The sequence below is a fragment of the Lissotriton helveticus genome, chromosome 3_1 (genome assembly GCF_964261635.1).
Source record: "Lissotriton helveticus chromosome 3_1, aLisHel1.1, whole genome shotgun sequence".
Lineage (NCBI taxonomy): Eukaryota > Metazoa > Chordata > Amphibia > Caudata > Salamandridae > Lissotriton > Lissotriton helveticus.
This window is the reverse complement of record NC_136061.1, coordinates 182516362-182531816: the sequence shown is the minus strand read 5'-3', so window position 1 is coordinate 182531816 and position 15455 is coordinate 182516362. Positions and strand designations below refer to the sequence as shown.

At 51.5% G+C, this 15455-nt stretch overlaps 1 protein-coding gene across 23 annotated transcripts in view; it reads right to left on the bottom strand.

The window, feature by feature from the left end:
* ELN (elastin) overlaps positions 1–15455 on the bottom strand; it is a 496210-nt gene that overhangs the window by 32657 nt on the left and 448098 nt on the right. For all 23 annotated transcript variants that reach the window (XM_078679544.1, XM_078679545.1, XM_078679547.1 and 20 more), the window contains one exon: positions 7997–8056. In XM_078679544.1, coding sequence (XP_078535670.1) covers positions 7997–8056 — 60 coding nt within the window. The remainder of the gene's footprint in view (positions 1–7996; positions 8057–15455) is intronic.

Genomic DNA, 15455 nt, shown 5'->3' with positions numbered 1-15455 from the left:
TGTTACTGCCGCGGCGGTAACCACACCCGCCGCCGCACTGAATGGTAGTCTGCGACCCGTGGCTGGCAGGACGTGTGGGGGTGCTCCTCCCGTGGCCACGAAAGGAGCACTGGGCAGAAGTTTGCTGACGCGGGCCGAAAGGCCCAAGGACTTGGCCGTAGCCCTGGAGTCCTTAAAGCGTTCCAGCGCACTATCTGTCTTGCCACCGAAGAGATGGCTGCCATCGAACGGCATGTCCATAAGTTTGTTCTGGACATCGGCCGAGAAGTTGGCGGACCTCAGCCAGGCGTGGCGGAGAACCGCCACAGTCGTGGAAATCGCTCTTCCCAGCGAGTCCATGGTATCCAGTCCACATCGAATAGAATACCGCGCGGCGTCTCTTCCCTCCGCGAGGGCTTGAGCGAGCTTCACCCGGGCTCCCTCCGGGCACTCAGGCAGCACGTTCGCGACCATATCCCACAGAGAGTGGGTGTAACACCCAAGAGGCACGCGGTGTTGACCGACCGCAATCCCAAACTAAGGGAGGAGAACATCTTCTTCCCGAATTGTTCATACCTCTTGGATTCCCGATCTGGTGGTGCAGTTGGGAATGCGGATTGGGAAATAGAGGCCTGGATAACCAGGCTCTCGGGGGTGGGGTGGGTGGACAAGAAACTAGGGTCTCCCGGAGCAGGGCGGTGGCGCCTAGCGACGTTCCTATCTACAAGGGGACCTGAAGCGGGCCTGGACCAGGTGCCCAACAGGACACCAGTGAGAGCCTCATTAAACGGCAGTAGAGGCTCTGGGGAGCTTACCTGCGGTTTAAGGACCTCGGTGAGGATGTTAGACCTCACCTTTGCAACGGGGAGCCCAAGAGCCAAGGCCTTGACCACCCTCGTCAGCACCACACTATAAGCAGCCCCCTCCTCCGTAGCCACGGTAGGAGGGGAGACAAAACCAGTGTCTGGGGAGGTATCCAGGCCACTGGCTTCCCCTAGTTCCTGTGTCCAGTCCTGAAATGAGTGGCACTCACGTGCCAGGGGGTCCTCAGACCCCCCCAGTCTCCCTCGTCATCCATGTCCTGAAAATCACGTGTAAAGGATGGACCCAGATCCTCGAAGAACTCCGCTTTGGCTGGCGCCAAATGCGACGTCGAGCGACGCCGCTCCGACGCTGGATCCGTACCGAGGGGTGGACCAGGGACGGCGTCGTGCGGGGACGACGCCGGGAATGACACCCTAGGGGTCGACGCATGCGGGGTCGTAAGGTCGACCAGCGGCGATCCGGATCCGGAACCGGATCCAGCGGGACCTTGCGGCGTTGGGACGGAAGTCGCCGACGGCGCCAGGGTAGAAGCACCCGACAGTACTGGGGCCGAAGCACCCATCCCGCTTGGGCTCCCAGTCGGGGCCGCTTGGCCCGAAGGCGCCGCGGAACCCAATGGAGGAGAGAGCGACCTCATGGCCATGAGGAAGGCATCGATCTCCTCCGGCATCGCGTTCTGTCCAGGGACCGGCGGGTATGTAGCAGGCCACGACGCCTGCGGCTCCGGCGGAGCCGCGTGGGCGGTGTCACCCGAACCCCCAACCGCGTCACGCGAGCCTCGGGGGGAGTCAGAAGAGCGATGTCGCCTCTTCGACTTCTTGTGCCTCTTACCTGAGGACTTGGAGCCCGACGAGTGGTGTCGACTTGCCAAGCTGTGATGACTCCGGCCCCGCGACCGGTCCCTCGACCTCCTTCCGGACCGGGACCTCGAACGGCGCGGGCCGACTGCCAGAGCTTGAGGTGCTTACGGGACTGCTCCAGCCTAGCCTTCGACGTCAAGGCCCGACAGTCGGGGCACAACTTGTCATCATGGTCGGGCCCCAGGCAATGTAGGCACCGGCGATGGCAGTCGGTAACTGACATCAGTCGGTTGCAGTCGGCACAGGGCTTGAACCCGGGCATTCCTACCGGCACCGATGGAGTCGTGCAACTCAAAACGGATCCAAAAAGGATTGAAAAGGCTTAGTCAAAAAGTGACTAAAGGGTACCACTTTCTCCGGACCTGCGCTTGCAGGTGCGGAAAAAATAAGAAGTAACGTCAGTGCGCGAGGGTGGCATCTAAGTACTCCGACGACGTCATCCCGGCGCCAACGACGCCGACGAGGGACGCGGAGCCGCAGACGACGCCTACCGACGCGCAGGGGTACTGCTACGCAAAATTTTCCGGATCCAGTCTGACGCCTGGGGACATTCTACGGTAAGAAACCTAATACTAACCTGTTTCTTTCAGATACTCAAGACACCCCTTCGTCCCTGTAAACTACCCTGATCCCCCACACCCTACAAACTAACCCGGACCCTATCAAAACCTGACTTACCTGTCCTCCTCGTTCCGATCATTCCTCTTCATGCGCTTCCGCCCGGCAGCAGCAGCAACTAAAACTCATATATACCTTAACCAAGCATATACGTGGTTAAGGCATATTCGTTGTTTACATGTGCATGCTACTGCCTGCGTGGTTGAGACCTGCGCTGCTCATGCTAGTCTAAACCTCTTGCTGTTTCTCTTTTATGCACGAATATGCAACCTGAGGTTCTTAGAATCAACCGTTTTTCGGATTCTTTACTCTGCAAGCCCTACAGATTTACCCTGGTTTATCTGCCTTCTCAAGTTGAGTTTTTATGAAAAGGTTAAAATACAGTTTGGAGTGTGATCTCAGCAAAGCGCCAAAGGGAGGGAATTACAGCCCTACACAAAAATGCGTAATGATATATGCAAATCTTATTCTTTTTCTAATCCTATTCTTCTTCTGCATGGTATGTCTGCATTTTCGACATTCATTTTTACTTACCTTAAACTCTGCAGTAAAAAGGGAGCACAAAACTCTAGAACGTGCAATTTGATCTGAGTCATATATCACTTCAGTGCTAAACCAGGATCAAAAAGAGATGGCTCTTGATTTTAGCACTGTGGCCAACACAAGGCGAACCCTGTCACTAGGTCAATTTGCATATGTTCAAGGTCCTACCTGTCAATTTTTGCTGAAATAGAGAACATCTATGTATGAACATAGCTTGAGAGCAATATGCACTAAACAAGGGTGGGAATCCTGAGTTAGGATTCATCATATATGACAATAAAGCAAGATGTTGATGGTGTATACTCTTTTGTGCAGATAGTGTTCTTAGAAGATGTGGTTCTGTAGCTCCTTTCTGAATTGTGGAAGGGTTGGGACATCATTTCTGAAGTTGATAGGGTGTTGTTCCAGATCTTGGGAGTATAGACGAAGAAGGCATGTCTTCTCCTTTATCTTATTTACATGTTTTGTTTCCATACTGGTGATGTCCTAGTTTCTAATGGGCAGCTCTCCATCCAAGGAAGTGCATTCGTCTGCCAGGCTTGGAGGGGCACCACTTCTGGTGGCCTTGGTTGTCATGCAGTGTATCTAGATGTAGACCTAGAGAAGGAGCCAATAAATTTCCACCAGGGTTGAAGTGATATGCTAAGACTTATGTAGGCCTTTGATGAGTCAAACTGCCTTATGTAGTATGCCACTCAAAGGAGCCCGTGTGATGTCAGGGAAAATACACTGCCTGGCATTATCTTCATCTAGGTGTGAGAATACGTCGACTACGGCTGTTGTTCTGCAGTCGGTTCGTGGGATATATAGTTTTCACTTTCTTCAGGCGGTAACAGTTATACAATGCTGTCTTGGTTTTCTTGGCAATGTGTTCTTTGAAGGCAAGGCCAGTGTCAAGGGTGCAAGCAACTGATTTTACCTTCAGAGTCACATGGGGGATAACCCATCCCAGTTAATTTCAGACAGGATATCATCAGCTGTGGACATTTTCATGTGAAAGAGAAGTTGGTGATATTGATAATGAATCATTGCATGACCATTTCAGAAAAGAACATGTGTGTTTGTAGCGTGTGATAATCCTCCATTGAATTCTAGAGGTGCAGGCTACCTTAAAGAGAATATTGTGCGAAAGAGTTTATGATACTGGTAGCCTGCTACTGAGCCAGAAGCCATAAAGCAGTTCTAAGAGAACTACTACACAAATGCAGCATCACCATCTCCCAAATCGAGAACTATCCCACACTCTGATAGGACATGAAGTATGGAAATAAATACCATGTATGTAAATAGGCCATTTATGTTAAAGGAATTTCATAAGTGCACATACACCATGTGGTTTCATGGCGCTGAAGGCGGAAGGGGCGCAGCATTAACGGGCAGTCACCTTACTGATATGCTTGGGAAAATAGCCAGGTTTTAAGCTTTTTCCTAAACTGAGCTTAGGGGGACGCTGTTCTCACTTCCTGTTCGCGCTATATAAAACTTTATAAATAAATAAATAAATAAGGGGAGCGAGTTCCAAAATTGCGGGCCAGAACCGCAAATCTGAGCCCTCCATGCTTTTTGCGTTTAAACAGAAAAGTAGACAGTAGGTTGAGGTTGGAAGAGCGCAGATCTCGGGAAGGGAAATAACGTTTAATTGTAGAAGAAATGAAGGCTGGACCGTTTCCAGCAAGGGCTTTAAAGATGGTACAGCCCAGTTTGAAGGCACAGCGTTTGGCCACTGGGAGCCAGTGTAGGCTCTTCAGCAGAGGTTTAACGTGATGTCTGCTGGGCGATTAATCTGGCTGCGTGGTTCTGCGCCGCTAACGGTGTAATTGATAAGCTGGGATACCAACATATAATGAGTTGGTGTAGTCGAGACGCGTGATTACCAAGGCTAGAACGACCAGAGTCAGGGCCTCAGTGGTCAGGAATCTGCTGATCTTCCGGATTCTGCGCAGACGGAAAAAGCAGGCAGATACCACCGAACCAATCTGGGCTTTCATGGGCAGATCGCTGCTGATTACAATCCCCAGGCTGTTGCCCAAGCCAACTGTAAGTGGGGGTTACCCAGGAAAGGAGGCCAAAAACTAGAGTTCCACAGGTTAGCGGGCCCCCGAGTCAGAATGAGCTGGGTTTTATCGGGGTTGAGTTTCAATTGATTGGAATTCATCTAATTACTGATGAAGCACATGGTGGACTGAAAATTGGACACTGAGGAGGTAGCGGAGTTGATGTCAAACACCAGCTGCAAGTCATCAGCATAGTTAAATGTTTCAACCCTTCTTTCACGTAATGATCGGATCAGGGGTAACAAATATAGATTAAAAAGAAGGGATGACAGGGAAGACCCCTGCGATACCTCGCAAGTCAGTTTCATTTTTTTGGATGAGAAATTAGCCAGACGGACCGCTTGAAATCGGTTGCTAAGGAAGGAGGAAATCCAGTTCAGCGCCCGGCCCTGGATCCGGGCGCTGATGACACGGTCGATCAGGAGACCATGATCGACCGTGTCAAAGGCAGCCGATAGGTCAAGCAATACCAAGTAGTGTTCGATGAACAATTCATGATATGACCTTCCAAGATTTTATCTAGGTAGGGCAGCAGCGAAATAGGGCGGTAGTTACTGAGAACCAGGGGATCAGAGTTAGGCTTCTTCAGTATCTGGACAATTTCAGCACTTTTGAAAGAGTTGGGGACAATACCAAGTTTAAGGGAGTTGTTAAGAAGTGCGAAAGGCGGGTCTGGGCAATTCAGGAGAGGGTTGACGTAAAATGTGGGGAGGACAGCAATCTGTGGGGGAGCCGGACCCAACTTTCCTAGAAGGCCCACAAACTTTTCCTTTGAGATGGGGGGGGATTTGATCAAGCAAAGATGGGTTTTTGCATAAGACTGGAGAGGCCGTAGTTGGTATAGAAGGAGGAATACTGGCCTTGATCGTATGAAGTAAAGATTGAGAAAGTCGCATAAAGATTGTGAGAGAACAGGTATTTAGCCATAACTCTGTCCGGTTTGGCGAGTTCGTCAACTATGGAAAAACTATCCTTGGACTTGGTCGCTGAGTTTAACATTTTTGTAGAGAAATATTCCACCTTAGTCTGAAGGATGGCATTTTTATACTCTTTAAGTAGTTTTACATAACAAGCCTTTTTGTCCGGAGAGTAATCCCGTCTCCAGCTACGCTCAGTTTGCCTTAGAGCAAGTTTCTTAAATTTTAAGTCATTAGAGAACCATCGTTGGGCATCATGGGGAGGCAGAATCTTAATTTTTTTATAGGGGGTAATTTTGTCACTGGCGGATTCCAGCCATGTCTTGATGGTTGATTCCTGAGTATGGAGAGACTCATGTGCAATACGGGATGTAATGGTAAGGAGCAAAATTCCTTAATGTTGGCACGTTTCCAGTTTCTGGCCACATGATTTCTAGTCAATAAGTATTTGTCAGGGGGAATACAGGAGATCGTAAATGTGATAAGATAGTGGTCCTACCATGTACATGGGGAGATTAGGAACTTGGAGTTTTCCAAGTTAGATGTCCAGACTTGGTCTAACATATGCCCTTTTAAGTGGGTTGCTCCGTTAATATGATGGGTGCAATTCATTCCCAGGAGAAGATCAGCAAATTCTATAGAATCAGTGCTTTCCTGTATATCAGTGGGCAATAATTAAAATCTCCGATTATAAGGATTCCGGGATGATGGATAGCCATGTGGGAGATCATATCGCCAAGTAATTGTGGGAATGTGGGCATGACATGGGGGGGTCTGTAGAATAGCACGCAAATAAAAGAGGTCGAGGGAGATTCAAATTTGAGTATTAGGCTGTCGACTGAAGGGATACCTGTGATACCTAAAGAAGTGAACTGTTGTTTCTGGCTGATAATGGCCGCGACCCCGCCTCCCGCTTTCCCCAAGGACCTATTGGCCTGAAGAATATAATAATTATCAGGCACTGCTGCCAGGATGTCGGGAACAGACTCAGCTGTACGCCATGCTTCATAAAGGAGGAGGATGCCCAGTTTGTCTGAGTCGACTAGCTGAAAGATTTCAAGCTGATGTTTAACCATTGAGCGAGTATTTAAATAGCAGATTGTAATTCCCCTCTTCTCCTGGTGTTTAGGAGTAACTAAGACTGAGGGGCCTTTTCAATGGTGGGAGAAGCCCGTCTGCTGGGGGACAGGGAGACTTCAGAATGGGTGTCCCTATAAGTCAGGATCCTTACTCCATAATGTTGACATGAATCCCATGTTCAATAGGACAGTTCTCCTGCAGCTGCTTCAGTTCTAGTGCAGAGTAACTGAAAAAACGGGCATGGTGAGAGGCTCTTAGCCCTGGTCGGTTGCGGATGGGCACAGGCGGGCTTGCCTTTGGCGCGCCGGCAAAAGGAAACCTGCTGATTTGTTCATCATGATGCACACCAGTGGCCGCTCATATAGTGTGAGTAAAGAGTGTCCCAGGAGTAACACGGCCCCCAGTCTAATGCACAGATTTCTGCAGTGGCGGTATTCCCCATTAAAGGTTAGGGAACACTCTACGGTAAACGCTCCCCCAATGTGGGATAGCATTTTCCGAGACTCTATTGATTCCTATGGCATAATAGAGAAGATTTTGTTATCAGCAATCCCTTATCATAACCTTCTTTTTCTGCGTTCTATCTCACTGGCCTATACATTTCTTTCTTACTTTCTTAACTAGCCTCTGCCACTCTACTCCTTCTGTCCAGTCTCACACCGTGACATGCACACTATTCTATTTATTTATTTTTTCCTCCATTCTTGTTACCTCCACTTACTTCCCACCATCTTTTTTTTAATCCTTTACTTCCCTATCACCAAGTTACCCCACAGAATTTCACCTGTTTACTTCATCTCCCTTCCCGTCAAATTCCTCTGTCTGGCCATTAGCCCCCTATTGCCGTGCTGCCCACAGATCACTTGTTAACTGTCCCGGTTCTCTTTGTCTGCTCTCTGCTGAGCTTAAAAGGGTGGGACAGAAGGAGCCAATTTATGCAAATACTAGTTACGCTCAAGAACAATCCTCCTCGTAAGTCCGAAAGGACTATAACAGAGTACGGAATAGTCTTCCAGTGCAGGGCAGGATAGATTGCTGGAAAGTAACAACATGTAGTGTAGGACATGGTCTTTTTCGAGAGAACACAACTGTTTGTATTAGCTGAGATGCTTATTTTTACCTCCTGCACCGACTCCTCCAACTCCACCTATTCCTCCACCAGGCCTGACGCCTACACCACCTGAAAGAGATGACATTGTTAGTTCTACATCATTTGTTGTGCAACAAGGGAGCTAATAAATGATTACATTTGGCCCTTCACTGCACAGTTATTTGGCTTAGATCAATTTCTTTAGTTAGATTCTGGTAAAGAAGAAGCTTCTAACGTCCCATGATCTTGTAGAAACAAGGAACATTGTAGGATTTTTCCCTTATCAGGAAGTTCTAAAGATTAAACTACACACAACAATAATAGACACACATAGCTTTCAAAAGACAAGGAAGTCGTGTATTGCTTTTTGTAGTTGTAAATAAGAGGGCACTCTTTGAGTCCAATGTCTTGACCTGTTCATGGACCTTTATTGTCAACACCTGGTACATATACAGACCATTACCACTTCCCTTGACTGATCCCCGAGGCTTGGATTCTGTTTATGTAATCATCAGGCAGCAATGGCCTCTTCCAATCTACTCACAGACAATCATTAACAAATTGAGATTTCTTCTCGACAACGCCAGTAGTTCTGGTGAGTAATCCACTCTCAGTGGTTACTATTTCTGCTCAGTGTCCACAGAATTGAATGTAATTCTAGTTTTCTCTCAGGGGAATCTCAGTTAAAATCATAAGCAATAAATAGTCCCGCCAATATGCCGGTACCCATAGCAGTTCTTTCAGTCACATCACTTAGCCTAACTTCATCAAGACCAGGAAACATATGTGACAGACATGTTAAATTTTGCAGACTTAAAAACGGGTGTGTGGGGGCATGGCCAGGCGCCAGTGAAGATGACCGCCTAACTCCGGAGCTCCGTGAAGCCTAGATTTCACCCGTAAAATCCGGGGCAAAATCCGAAAACTGTTCCGCTTCTTCAACGGCCCCTGCCAGGCGCTGCACAAAGCTACCTAGCGCTCTAAACCCCGCGACGAGGCTCGACTCCCGGCCTGAGATCTGCCCCCCGGGTGCCGGCCTGCTCTGAGGCGGCATAGCTGTGGAGGCAGGGGCGGACCGGCGGTTCACGCGAGGGCCCGGCTGGCTGGCCTTCGCTGAGGGGACGGAGGTGAGAAGAGGATGACGCTTGAGCGTAGACGGGGGGTGCCTGGTTGGGGTGCCTTCAGGGGACCGCTCCCCCCCCCCACTCGCTGGAGGCCAGAGGCGCTTACGGATTGCTGCTGTGAGGGGCCCGAGGCCGGACTGCTGTGGCGGTGCTGCGGGGCCTTGAGAGTGCGAGGGCCCAACTGGTGGCTTGATCCAGATCAATTTACGCTGTGGGGCCGGGGGCCTTCTAATTGTGTGCTACAGCGAGGAGGAGCCGGGTTTACACGGCGGCTGTGGGTCCCGGCCGGAGGTGCCTTCCGGTGCAATTTGAAGAGCGCGATCCGGCTGCTGCGTGGTGGAGGCCGCGTCTGAACTGCTTTGGAGGTGCAGCGGCGGCCTGAGGAGTGTGGGGGGCCCGGCTGGTGGGCCTGTCCCAGGACTATTGGAGCTGCAGGGGCCAGGGCTGGAGGCCTTTATGGGCGCATCACCCAATAATCCCTACAACAGCTAGAAAGGGCCGGTCGTTGCACAGCCCTACAGATGGTGCTAAACAGGTGGCCTGCCTGGAGAGGCCTCATCGGCTGGCTGGCCTGCCTGGGTGGGGCAGCGACGGCAACTAGAGTGGCGCCAGCACTTGAGGCCTTGCGTGGGTCGCGATGGAGGGTCCCCGGGCCGGTGAGGGCACCGGAATACACTGGCATCAGCAATCCAGACGGGTGAAACACGAGGGGACACCCCCCCCTACTAAGAAGATCGGCAGGAGAGCATGGATGGGTGCGTGCTGTACCAGGTGAGGGGTCGCAGGCGACAGTGGTTGGTCGCTTCCTATTTTGGCCCGGGTCGTGGCCAGTGGTGTGCTGCTTCTGGAGGCTGCGTACTGTGATGCCCAGCGTGGCCGGGGAGCTTGGGCCTACCATCGACGTTCCTCAGGGGTAGCAGCGGAGGACCTGAACCAGTATCCCTCCCACGTGCGCCTATGACTGCCTGGTGACCGCCGTGCGACAGGGTCGCGTCCCGCCGTAATGAGGCCCAAATCTACTGTCCCCACACAATCCAACAAACTGGACAAGTATGCCGTCCACAAAGGGACCCCTCAAGCGGGTGGTGCGACGGGCAATGTCGCTACCCCCCAGGAGCCGTCGCTGGCCTCCATCATGGCGGCAATACAGACCTTGGGCACGAATCTGGAGACGAAGATAGATAGAGTCTCCATTGAGGTTAATCTCCTCCGAGCAGACCTCAGCAAGACCTCTGACAAGGCCCGGGCTAACGAGGATGGAATCAGGGAGCTTCGGATGTCTACCAAAACATTGGAAAACCACGTTAGTGAGCTAGTCCACCAACACCGTCAGATGGCCCTCAAGCTCGAGGACCAGGAAGGGCGGGCTCGGAGGAGCAATATACGCGTTGTAGGCATTCCGGAGGAAACAGAGGGGCCTAGTGTGGAACTGTTCCTAGAAGACCCGATACTCAATTATCTGAAACCCAAGCGTCTGTCACGTATCTTTACCATCGAACGCGCGCACCGGGCGCCCATCCCAAAGCCAAAACCAGGGGCGCCACCTCGAACGATCATAGCAAAGGTCCTGAACTATCGAGATAGGGACGCCATCCTACAAGCGGCGAGACTTAGAGGAGACCTCCAATATGAAAACGCCACTATCCGGTTCTTCCCAGACTTCACGCTACAGGTGCAGAGGGAGCGCCGTACCTTTACAGGTGTTAAAGCAGCATTGCGTGACAAGGGAATAAAATATATGATGTTTTTCCCGGCTAAACTCAAGGTCATTGCCGGGGGCAGATCCCTCTTTTTTACCAACCCGCAGATGTTCAGAGCTGGCTGGACGAGGAGGCGTCCAAGAACCCGGACAGCCGAGACAGCGGCATCTGGAGAGACACGCAGATTGCTTCACCGGGATCGACGACCGCACAGTCGGAGGCGGTAGGACGAAGTCAACGCTCCTGGAGGTCGAGGTCGGCCAGCCCTCGCGGGGATATTCTGCGTGAAACTGGGGAGCATTAGCGATGGCAGACCGGCAGGAGTGAATTTCTACGAACTGTAACGTATTGCAAAGTCTGAACATAATGGTCATGCCCTCTCTTTGGGGGGGGAGCACACGGGTGGCAGGACACGGGCCGTCTGGAAGTGACTGATTTGATGGGGTTACAGATGATGTATGTATTGCTCCCCTGAGGTAACTTAATGTAGGGTGCATAACTTCCTGGGGCAGGCTGAGATGTTGTTGAACTGTGTTCGTGCTGGACTCTGCCTAATGCACGAACGTGACTTTTGCTAGGAAGCTGGAATGTTACATAATAATGTTTGCTGGTGGAAGTGAGTGGCGGCTGGAGCTGGAGCTGGCGCACGTTCCTCTCATTAAGCTTTACTAGGAGAGGGGAGCTTTCTCCACTCTAAGTTGGGGTTTTGGGCGAAAGGCGCTCTGCTAATTGGGGATGTGGGTAGTTGTAAGCCTACGGAGCAGGGATGCAGGGAGGGGGGCTTGTTCGGGGGGGGGAAGTGGAGGGGGGACCTGGTGGGGTGTTTGGATTGGGCGGTTGAGAGGGGGGAGTGGGGGTGGGGGTTGGGCTTGTTTGGTGTTGTCACACAAGATGCAAATGATTGTATTATAGTGTGGTGCCAGGAGTATTGAGGCATTACGCGCATTTCAACATATCTACCAACATGGGGTGGGATAAAAGCCTTAAAATTCTGAGTTGGAACGTCAACGGGCTGGGGGACGAGCTTAAGAGAACAATAGTCTTGCAATTCCTTAAACGACACACGCCGGACGTGGTTCTCCTGCAGGAGACCCATCTCCTGGGCAATACTTGTCAAGCACTTAACAGATTTGGTTACTCCCTTGCTCTTCATGCGGGCTTCACCTCTGGCTCCCAAAGGGTTGGTATTATGGTACGCCTGAGCCTGCCCTTGATCATTGACCATAACGAGACAGATTCGCTGGGCAGATATGCTGCTCTATCACGCCAATGGGAGGGTTGCAGAGTAAACCTAGTGACTAGCTATATCCCGCCTGGGCTACAGACCCAATCTTTCCAGGCTCTGGGGAAGCTGCTCCTCTCCCTTCTGGAGGGACATCTGTTTGTCGGGCCCGACTTCAATGCGGTTGTCTCAGGTAGTTGCGATAGACATCCCCCGAGGGACCTTCCCCCCAGCCAGCTGTGGCTAGCGGATTTTATGGATACGTTTGGCCTTACAGACCTCTGGCGCTTCAAGCACCCGACAGACAGGCAGTACACCTTCTTATCGGGTCCGCATCGCTCCTTCTCCCGTTTGGATTATGTTTTTGCACCTCTACAGTGCAGCATGGTTGTCTGGGAGGCCACCCATCTGGCGCGTGGACTATCCGACCACTCCCCTCTACTGGTCCACCTCACGATCGGAGACAAGCGAGAGGGCAGAGTAGCTCCGATTAATGCCTGGCATCTCCGAAATCCTGACACACGTAAGGCCCTTACTACAGCGATAGACCGATATTTTGAGGAGAACGAGGGCATGGTGGAGTCCTCAGCCATATTGTGGGAGGCGTTTAAGACAGTGATTAGAGGGGAGGCTCTGTCGGCAATTGCTGGCCGTCGAAGGGAGTGGGAGGCACAGATGCTCAGAGTGGAGGGTGATTTGCAGGCCCTTGAGGTACAACCCTAAGAGATAAGGAGGGTAGGATTTATGATCAGGGAGACAAAGCCGGCAAACTTATTGCATGGCTGGACAAGAAACAGCAGTCTCAGAAGGTAGTAGCCGAAATTTTGACCGACTCTGGAACGGTTGTAACGGAACCCCGGGAGGTGGTTAGAGAATTTGAGAAACACTACCAACGGGTTTACAGTAGAAGGTCTGACCGGCCTGTGGAAGACTCGGTTGACTTGCTGACCGACATCCGAATGCCAGCACTTACGGAGGTGGAGAGGGAGCTATTGGAGGCCCCACTCTCGGCGGAGGAGCTTAGCAAGGCCATATGTGATCTACTCCCTGGTAAGGCTATGGGACCCAACGTGCTCCCTATCGAGCTCTACAAGATCCAAGCTGATAGCCTCAGTCCATACCTTAAGCGGATGTTCCAGGAAAGTAAAGAGCAGGGCCTACTACCTAGAGATCAACGGATAGCTACAATAGTTGCCACCCCAAAGGACGGTAAACCCAGAAACCTGTGTGCCTCCTATAGGCCCATCTCCCTACTAAATTCGGAACCCAAGATCCTGGCCAAGGTCTTGGCAAACAGGCTCCGACCTGTCCTATCGACACTGGTCCACCCAGATCAGTCGGGTTTTATGCCGCACCGTAACACCGCTCTTAACCTCCGCCGAGTGCAGGGGGTGTTGGGGCGGTGCCACACTCTCCGGGAGGACGCTGTGCCAGTATCCCTAGACGCGGCTATGGCTTTTGATACTCTGGAATGGCCATACATGATAGCGGTCCTCCGGAAATTGGGTTTTGGACCCGAATTTATTGGCTGGGTCCACCTCCTTTACTCTGAGCCACTTGCACAGGTTACTGTTAATAACAAATTGTCTGAGGTGTTTGCTTTGGAGAGGGGAACACGGCAGGGGTGCCCACTCTTGCCTTTGCTCTTTGCTCTGTCCCTGGAGCCCTTAGCTGCCTGGATTCGACAATACCTTTCTATAAAGGGACTCCGCTGGGCAGATGGCTGGGAGGACAGAATATCGCTATACGCGGACGACATCCTTTTGTATCTGGCTAGCCCTCGTAAATCCCTCATTGTGGCCATGGACATTTTCACGAGCTTTGACCGTAACTCCGGATACAGTATAAATTGGAACAAGTCGGTCCTCTATGTCCTTCGGGGAGGTCCACCGGCGGTACCCCGTGATTGCCCAATTACAATAGCTGAAGATGGGTTCAAGTACCTGGGGGTGTATGTCTCTAAGATTGCGAGTACTCGTTTTGAGAGGCAGCTCCTCCCCCCTCTGCAGCGAATTCGGAGGGACTGGCCGCATGGCGCAAACTCCCACTGTCCCTGTTAGGCAGGGTGTCGCTGTTTAAAATGATGGCACTGCCTAGATTCTTATATGCGTTACAGAACCATCCCGATCTTGTGCCACAGTCCTACATTGCTACACTCGAAGCTTCACTCCATGAGCTTCTGTGGGCCGGAGCGCCTCGCATCTCCCTTCAGAAGTTAACGCTTGGTTGGTTCGATGGGGGTATTGCGTTGCCTGATATCCGCAAATATTATTGGACTGCACACCTCTCAGCCATCAACCAAGGCACATACTGTGTCGGTAATGACCCCGGGTACGGGATAGACCATTGGTTGCTACCGGGAGGGAACTACGGGAGAGCGCTTTACTCTAGGCCAGGTAGGTTCCCGCTCACAGGGCCCACTAAGCACTCTGTGAAAATCTGGCATGTGGTGCAAAAGAAACTGGGCTGGGCAGATACCATCACTATGTCCACTCCGTTGTGGGCTTCGGAGCGTCTGGGCAGCCTACACCGAACAAAGGGGTTCCACAACTGGGACTTGATTGGGATCTCCCAGATCCGAGACTTATTGGGCCCCAAAGGGGTTGTGTAGTTCGCTCACCTTCAGCAGACTTATGAGCTTGCCCCTGGTGAATTTTACCGCTACTTGCAGGTTCGGCACTCCCTTCAATCCAACATTTCCCCCGGGACCCTTCCCCCAGCATCCTGCCCCCTGGAAGGCAGACTGCTAGATGGCCACCTTCCCGACCACGCCATCTCCCTTACATATAAAAAGATTGTTAAGAACTCCCCTGAGCTGCTACATACTCTCAAGAGAAAATGGAAGGCGTAGGGGTTGGAAATTGATGAAGAGGAATGGACGGGAGCGTTGGCATCCCCTAAGGAGGTGGCCATATCATCTAGGCTCCGTCTGATTCAACTGAAAATATTACACCGTGTATACATCTCAGGCACAAGGTTGCGGCTAATGGGCCGTAGCTCTGACGGGCTCTGTTGGAGAGGTTGCGGAGAGGCGGGGACGTTTTTTCACATACTGTGGGAATGCCCGCTTATACAGGTCTACTGGCAACACATACACCAGTGCATGCGCAAGGTATGGTGGTTAGAATTGCAGGTGGAGGCGAAACGATGCCTGTTGAATATATGGGAACCCACCGATCTATCTACACGGGGTAGAACATGGGCTACACTTGGATTTTTTATTGCAAAGCGTAATATAGCTAGACTCTGGGGGGGCTGGTATGCTTCCAAAGATTGATACGTGGAAAAAGGACATGGACTGGTGCATGCTCCACAAAAAGACAGCATACGTGACGAGGGGCTGCCCACAGAAGTGGGTTGGTATTTGGTCCAACTGGAATGAGTACAGGGGTCATATCTGCGAACCCCCAGTTACAGCCAGAGTTGACGAACCATTAGCAAGG